Here is an 8,826-nt window from a genome sequence, read left to right as displayed (position 1 = left end):
GTTTGAAACAGGATTGAGGGGTCGTATAATCAAGACGAAGCCATTAAGAGTTAAAAGGGAGAGGACACACTGAAGAGATTCAACTAAGACCCTGCGGAATTATCAAAAATTGTGAACTACTTTCTTAGTGAGAGTCTACGATCTGAGGAATTCACGAGGAGAAAAGGCAGCGGTCCCTCGGTCCCTAAAAATGAGAAATGCTACATTTAATGAGGCTGACTTTGGCATGGCATTTTGAAGCAGGTTGTTGTATTAAATGTAGCGAATGAAAAAGCTTTCTGAAAGCCTGAGAATAGTCTGCGGGGGCAGGGGAGGGGTGGAGGTGGTGGTGGTGGGGCAGACGGTGAAGGATGGTGCTTGGTACATTATAAACCCTCAGAAATATTGGCTGCTTTTGAATGAAATGAAACCCAACCTACTCAGTTACATAAGGAAGACAATGGATGCCTAGGCAACGTCTAAGCAAGTTATGAGGTACAGACAATTATTGCCTCACCAGAGGCTATGGAGCTGAGATGCAATAGTGGAGTAGCGGAGCAGCGGGAAACCCAGGCGGACGGTTATCTGACTGAGCGTGTTCTGGTCACTCCCGGGCGGAAGCAGAAGCTGAAGACTACCTGACAGCGGCTTTTGCGTTTCAGCAGTATGTCATGAAATTCAGATAATTTTTCAGTTGTTCATCGAGATGGAAAGCTCAGATTCTGACGATGAAGAAGACAGAGTTTCGGTCCGACACAGAGGTCAGAAGGACCGATTGGCTCGAGAAGATGATTACTTCGGATTCGCAAGTGATCTGAGTGCAGAAGATTACATACTTATGGACAACAATTTGCTCGGCCCCCTAGGTGAAAGTACCGAAGAAGAGTTGCGGCAGAGGCTTCAATTAATGAAAGAAAACCTACCACAAAACTCAGATGAAAATACAGGTATATTTCTCTTTGGGGGGAATAGGATGGGATGAGAAAGCAACTTTATAGTATTAAATAATCACTTCATAATAGTAAATAGTAAATATACAGAAGTGGCATAAATTACTTGGTAAGGAACTTCTCATAAAAAAAGAACTGACATTTACTTGGTTTACGGTGAGAAGGCCAGAGTAGGGTTTTTTTGTTTGTTTGTTTGTTTTTTCCTGATTCACATTTGGATTGTTTTAATTGGGAAACAGTGTGAAGTAGACCGTTGGTTTTTGTTTGCTTTATGGTTTTGTACCTCAATGGAAAGTCCCTCCTATGTCCCAAATTATATTCTCTATGAAAGTGAAAGTCGCTCAGTCGTGTCAGACTCTGCAACCCCATGGACTATACAGTCCATGGAATTCTCCAGGCCAGAATACTGGAGTGGAGGGGATCTTCCCAACCCAGGGATGGAACCCAGGTCTCCCGCTTTGTAGGCGTATTCTTTACCAGTTGAGCCACAAGGGAAGCCAAAGAATACTGGAGTGGGTAGCCTATCCGTTCTCCAGTGTGGATCTTCCTGAACTGAACGGGGGTCTCCTGCATTGCAGGCAGATTCTTTACCAACTGAGTTATGAGGGAAACCCTCTCTATCCATATAGATGTGTTAAAAAAAAAAAAAAAAAGGCAAAAAGAAATATTTTATATTCTAATCAAGTAGTTCTCAACTGGGGACAGTTTTGCTCTCCCCCACCCCAAGGGACATTTGACAATAGCTGGAGATGTTTTTGGTTGTCACAGAGGGAGGCATGGGTGTTACTAGCATCTAGTGGGCAGAGGCCAGGGATGCTGCCAAATATGACACAATGCACAGGGTAGTGCCCCAAAATAAGAATTGCCCAGTGCCAAAATGTAAATAGTTCTAAGGCTGAGAAACCCTGCTGGAACCTTAGATCTAGTGCCTTCTCTCTCAGTGTAAAATAGAGGATTTTACTATCGAATGAAGAGGATACTATAATACTTTGGTTCTGGAATATGGTCTTATATGTGCCACACTAGGTTCAGTCTATTCATTTGATCTGACTTTAAGCTTAATGCCAATTAAAAATCTTGGTAATATTAAGAAGTATTCAAAATTCAAATACTTTTAAACCTATAAACTTTGTTTATATTGGGGCAATAATCTTGTATTTTAAAACAACTTATACATTATTAAAAGCATATAACAGCCTAGGAGCAGTAATATTGGAGACTAATGAGAATTAGACAATAATACCAATTGAATTAAAATACTAGCACTGTACCTTAACTGGTGTTTACCTGGTTTAACTGCTTTGGTGTTTTGACTGAAAAAAACTGTTGTCTCTTGACAGTCCTCCCACAGTGGGCTGTGTTTATGATGTAATATTGAAAAACAGACTCTAAATTTATCTAGGAGTAGTGTACTCTTTTTCAGATGGAATTGAAACTTCCCTGCCTTTACTAATAAATCTAGATAATAAAGCTTTTAAAATATTAACTCTGTAAATGTGAAATCAGTTGAAAACATCTGAGTGTTTAAGTTCTCATTTTTGTTTGCTTTTTAAACAAAGTTTCAGAGTGCTGTTTTATGATGGTTCCATTTTTGGTAGTTCTTTTATGGCCCCTCTCCCCCTCCTTTTTTTAATTAACAGATAGAAGAGATGCTTCAGATAATCTGTCTAGTGATGATTCTCCACTAGACTGGCTTACCACTTTCGGACAAACTGAAAATGTGACAAGTGAACAAAAAGAAAATCAGTCTTGGAGAGAAGAGAGCCAAATTAGTGCTAACAGTGATGAGCTCAGATTCAGCTTAGAAATAAATCTTGACCTTGATGACGAAAACTCAAATCCAGAGAATGAATGTGTAGCATCTGCAAAACTTTCCAGAAGAGAAGATACGGAAGACAGCCAAAGGCAAGTGGAAAATCCACAATCTGAGTCACTACTTACAAGACCATCTACATCAGAACAAGATGCAACGGAAACATTAATGGAAGTCCCACCGACAAGAAGTCAGAGAAGGGCAAAAAGTATGAGCCCAGTCTATCGGAGAACCAGAGCAAGGAATGACAGTTGGTCACCTCCACATTCACTGTGGGAAATTTTTCAAAGAATTAATGAAGATACACCATCTCAGACTTTTAAACAACCTCTCATAAGTGAGAATGATAACTTTTCTAGAACTGGGCATGAAGAAACATTGAGACAGCAAATGCCTGGACATGAGTTGCAAAATAGGGGTCTTATTGAAACTTCTGAAACTAGTAATGCTGTTCATGGAGAATGTTATTCAGACACAACGTGCAGTACTGAATCTTGGGAAGTGAGGGAAACAAATCCAACCACACCTTTCAATCTTGAAGTAGGACCAGTTCATTGTCAAGCATGTTCTCAGAGAGACAGCAGAATTAGTAGAACTCAGTTAACATCTGACTCACCAAACAACACTACCACTTCAGAAAGTGAGCAAGAAGAACTGAAGCCAATGTTTTCACATTCTGATGAGGCCAATGAGAGTGCTTATGTCAATACCATCAGAAATCCCATTCATAGAATTTTAAATACTAGTTTAAGTGATACAACATCTGTTCCAACTCAGAGTACATTATGGCAGACAATGACAGGATTTAGTAACTCAAGTAATCTTATGGACAGTGGCAGGAATTTAGAGCATAGTGTCTCACCTCCAAGTGAAAACATGAAAAGAACAGAGTCACCAAATGAAAGACATGGACCTAGTGGTAGTAGTAGTAGACCTACTTCTGCTTCAAATGCTAGATATGATCCTGATTCAAGTTTCACACTGATTTCAGGTTCAATCCCCAATTATATATCTAGCTACCATACTAGTCCTCTGTCCAGTTCTAGCTCAAGTGATGAAGATTCAGAAATTAGCTCACTGATGTTTGAAGACAGTGAAGAAAGAAGGTTATCAGCAGGCTTATCAGAGACCAGGCAAGAAGGTAGACAAATGTCCCCAATAATATTTGATGATAGTGACTCTTGGCCCTCCCTTCATCTTGATCAGTTTTTCCTACTAAATGAAGGTGACCCATACGAACCAACAGGACTTACCAAAGCACAGATTGACAACTTGGCTTTAAGATATTTTGGAGAGAATGAGGCATTTAAAGCCTGTAGCATTTGTATCACAGAGTACACCACAGGCAACACACTACGCATCCTACCTTGCTCTCATGAGTATCATGATCACTGCATTGATCACTGGCTGTCTAAGCACACAACCTGTCCTATTTGTCGTGGGCCAGTAATGGATCCCTCTGAGGCAGATAATTCTATGTGAGATCTGAATTCTCAGATATATAAAATGTTACAGTGATGGACAACAGTCAGCTGCCTCATGTCCACTTTTAGAGTTATTTACGTTTAAACATAACAATCTGAATCTATATGTAACAATATGAACTGAATTACTTGTTCCTGAAGAAATTATTGGGCTTTCCCCAATTTCTGTTTCATAATAAAAGGAAATATCAAAAAGTTAAACAATGTTGTTCTATTTGACAATAAAAATGAATTACACACCATAGCAGTGCATTGAATTTCAATAGAAACTTAGTATGTGCACTGGGTTGGGATATTCCTAATGCCATGAGCGAAATGTTCTAGTATGATATAATCAATCCAGATGGATACTAGTAGTATCTTCTAGTCATATAAATCCCAGATATTGCTTGGCCCTGTTCAATCCTGGTTGTGTATGCAAAGAAACAGGAACTCAACTAAATAATTAAGAAGCAATTTAAGACGGTATTAGAGTCATTCACATACAAAAGTCATGTTATATTCATAGAACGCCATAAAAAGCTTTGAAACCCTTCTCTTCCGATCTCTCTCCAGAAGTTTATCCCATCCTCCTAGTACTACCTTAAAGTTTCTCCTATTCCCCACTACCAATGTATTAGTCAGAGTCCAACCAAAAGCTGATGGCACACTTTAAAAGAATGATGGAATATCATTTAATGAGGAGACTAAAATGTGAAAATAATGAAGAGAAACCAAACGATGATGAAGTACCCAGAGGCTAGCAACTGAGAAGCCAGTATTAGAACCTCTAGGTTTGAAGGAGCATAGAGAGATAGTAGTTCCTGCAACCCCAAATGTCTTAAGAGTTGTAGAAGTCCACCCAGCAAGAGCTATAAACTGAGAAAATGGCAGCCATTGTCAATCCAAAGTTTTGGAGAAGGAGCCTCACAGAAATGAATAACCCTTACCTTCTTTCCTCCTGACTTCTAATCTTTTGTCAGTAGTTCAGTCAGTTCAGTTCAATTCAGTCCCTCAGTCGTGTCCGACTCTTTGCAACCCTATGAATTGCAGCACACCAGGCCTCCCTGTCCATCACCAACTCCCAGAGTTCACTCAAACTCACATCCATCGAGTCAGTGATGCCATCCAGCCATCTCATCCTCTGTCGTCCCCTTCTCCTCCTGTCCCCAATCCTTCCCAGCCTCAGAGTCTTTTCCAATGAGTCAACTCTTTGCATGAGGTGGCCAAAGTACTGGAGTTTCAGCTTCAGCATCATTCCTTCCAAAGAACCCCCAGGACTGATCTCCTTTAGAATGGACTGGTTGGATCTCGTTGCAGTCCAAGGGACTCTCAAGAGTCTTCTTCAACACCACAGTTCAAAAGCAGTTCAGTAGTTCACAGTCAAATCTAATCTGAAGGACTGCTGCTGAAGCTGAAGCTCCAATACTATGGCCACCTGATGGGAAGAACCGACTATTGGAAAAGACCCTATTGGCCAGTGCAAAAAATTTTGCTTAACAATTTCCATCCTGATACAGGTGAGAGTACATCATATTACAACCTAAAGCAACAGTCATAACTTTGTACAATTGCAACCTGTACAAATGAAGGTAGTATTAAGTATAAACCTGCTCTAAAAATTTAGTCAGAAACATCACTGACCTTTATTTCCTATGTGAATTGCTGGTAGCCAAAGTATTTGCAAGTAACACAAAATATAATTGGGGAGTGGTGGTGAAGTTTTTAAATTCACCTTTCAGCTAGCATATTTTTCACACAGAAGATATCTGCATGGCCATACATGAAGACTTAGATCAAACCTCTGAAATTGACATTAACTAATACTGAAATTTGTTTGAATATTCTGATTCTTATCAAGCATTTCTGATACCAGGTGTACTTCATCTACTGTGAGTAGAATAATTATAACAGTACTTGGTTTTCATACTATCCTAACAGGTTCCAGTCTTCCAAATGATTATAATTGTTTAATTAATGCTTCAGTACATTCACATACAACTTCTGTGGGTGACAGAATTCTAAGATGATGCCTAATGATCCTCAAAGTAGCCTCTCCACTTGAGTATGAGACCTGTAAATGTGATGGAATATTGTTCCCATTATCAGATTATGATAAACAGCACAGTTGATTGGGAAATTATCCAGAGTGAGCATGTCCCAATCAGGTGACCACTTAAAAGGTACAGAGAGGACTTCTAATCCATATAAGATGGTTTATGCTCCTCTTGCCCTGCTCCCCATTTAAAAGCCCAACTATATATCCTGGAAACAATATGAGACAACCAAATATGAGCTCTGAAAGGTCTAAAGAAGAAGGTGAATTGGCTAGGGACCCTTAGAATGACTGAGCAATTTCATGTCAGGGCACCTTATGACCTCTACCAAGAAGAAATGTGACCCAAACCCAGCATTCCCTCTAAACTTAGTAACAGGAAGTGGCTCAAATGGGCTCTTCCACTATCACATCAAATAGCAATTCCGCAAATACCAAAGGAACTCTGTAGAAACTAAAAGGAGAAACAATTGGAATTATCTTTTCCAGGGTATGGGAGGATTCCTGGAAGAGATGTTACCTGAGAAAAAGAGGATAAAAAGAAATTGCCAAGTGACTAAGAGACATTTTTTAGCTTTTATTTCTATTCATGTCTCATAAAAAAGAAAGATTAACTCAAAAAGATAAAAAGGTATAAAAGCAACAACTCACTACAAATTCACAAATACCTTTCCTCTATTTTCTTCTCCTTGTGTTCCTTTCACCCACCCAGATGCTTTAGTATGTAAGTTTTTCTCTCAAGACAATGGAGTCCACAGCATGGCCATCACAAATTTGAATGTTGACCCATAGTTGACATTCCTAATGAATAATTAGAGGCTAAACAATGCTTGAAACCAAGTGAGAGAAATAGGATTTGGCTTATCTGCTCTGAAATACTACCTGGAAGATTGAATCCATAAAGTTTCCGTATGTTTGAAAGCAAGTTGAAGAGTAAATCCTGGGTCTTTATATGTACGTGTGTGTGTGTGTGTGTGTGTGTGTGTATGTTTTGATTGATGAAATGTTGGGGATAAACATGGTACAATGGAAAGAGCAATGGCACCAGAGGCATGGGTTTAAAATTCTATACCTGTCATTCTCTTGCCATGAAACTTTATAAAAACTCATTTAATGACCCACTTAATGTTTTTTCATTTGAAAACGAATGAGGCTTTTTCCAGCTTTAAAGTTTGATGATTACATGGTCACTTTTAGTGGCTCAGTCGTGTCCAACTCTTTGCGACCCCATGGACTGTAGCCTGCCAGGCTCCTCCATACATGGAATTTTCCAGGCAAGAATACCAGAGTGAGTTGCCATTTCCTTCTCCAGGGGATGTTCCTGACCCAGGGATTGAACCCAAGCCTCCAGCATTGCAAGCCGATTTTTACCATCTGAGCCACCAAATATGTTGGTTAAAGAAGTAAAATGTAGATTCCACTAATTGTTTGTCATTTATGTGAGATTTATTTTTATGAAGGTTACTGATAGAAAAATATGTTTCTGCTAATAGTATTTATGTACTGTGCCTAGTCATTCAGTCATGTGTGACTCTTTGCAACCCCATGGACTGTAGCCTGCCAGGCTCCTCTGTCCATAGGGATTTTCCAGGCAAGAATACTGGAATGGGTTGCCATGCCCTCCTCCAGGGAATCTCCCCAACCCAGGGATCAAACCCAGGTCTCCTGCAATGCAAGTGGATTCTTTACCATCTGAGCCACCACGAAAGCCCCTTTCTATACATCAAAAGTGAAAGTCATTATTTGGTCAAGATCAGATTCCTGATAGTCATTTACTTAGCACTGCCCAGTAAATTTTCAATATTAGGATTCTTTATGGATATATTCATGATACTTTTATATTTGTACCTTTTGTATTTGTATCCATTAAGTAGTATTTTCACAACACATGCATATGAATATTTGTGGATTATTTTAATGCATCTTTCATAATCTTAAAATCTCTTTCAAGACCCATTTGCTGTGAAGAGGCCTTACCTCTTAAATAACAGAGGATAGATGATTTATTTTCATATTTGAAATGAATATTTTCATATTTGCAAATGAAAAAGTCTCATGTTTATGAAAGAAACCATGTCACCTTATATAGACACCCATGCATGGAAAAATCTGTATGTGTTACACACACACATATATGGTCATATATATATGCATATATTTATGTGTGTATATATTGTGCATATATATGTGTGTATATATATTGTCATTTCTCCACTCACCCATACATACATCTATTGATCTATCTACATATTTTCCAACACATAATATCTTTAAAAAGATAAGACAGGATCAGAGTATCATAGAAATTTAGAGCCCAAAAGATCCTTAGAGATAATTTAAAAACAAAGAATGTTTTTCTCAGAGACATAAATCTCCAAGACAGTACCAGTAGAAAGAACTCAGCTGGAATCTAATCCCTATGTCCCAGTTACAAGTTCAGCTTTCATCCCCCCCACACTACACTGTCTTTTGCACAAATATTTGGTATATATATGGATAGATACTAAACCTGAGAATAAAGTGTCAGCGCTGAAACTATTTTCTATACTGAACATCCTGCTGTCA

The 8,826-nt window shown here is 38.9% G+C and overlaps 1 protein-coding gene across 1 annotated transcript; it reads left to right on the top strand.

The window, feature by feature from the left end:
- The first annotated feature begins 685 nt into the window (after positions 1-685).
- Positions 686-4,224, top strand: LOC139181572 (E3 ubiquitin-protein ligase RLIM-like). Its single transcript, XM_070785076.1, has 2 exons — positions 686-926; positions 2,570-4,224. Exons 1-2 carry the CDS (start codon positions 686-688, stop codon positions 4,222-4,224), a joined length of 1,896 nt encoding a protein of 631 aa, XP_070641177.1.
- Positions 4,225-8,826: the final 4,602 nt, after the last annotated feature.

Source organism: Bos indicus, chromosome X (genome assembly GCF_029378745.1).
Source record: "Bos indicus isolate NIAB-ARS_2022 breed Sahiwal x Tharparkar chromosome X, NIAB-ARS_B.indTharparkar_mat_pri_1.0, whole genome shotgun sequence".
NCBI lineage: Eukaryota > Metazoa > Chordata > Mammalia > Artiodactyla > Bovidae > Bos > Bos indicus.
Note: the sequence above shows the minus strand (reverse complement) of the source record. Positions and strands in the feature narration are given on the sequence as shown.

Bases quoted from the DNA above. Each gene is read 5' to 3' on its own strand.
- LOC139181572 (XM_070785076.1), top strand. From the start codon at position 686: ATGGAAAGCTCAGATTCTGACGATGAAGAAGACAGAGTTTCGGTCCGA. The intron at 927-2,569 runs GTATATTTCTCT...TTTAATTAACAG, and splicing joins AAACTCAGATGAAAATACAG to ATAGAAGAGATGCTTCAGAT.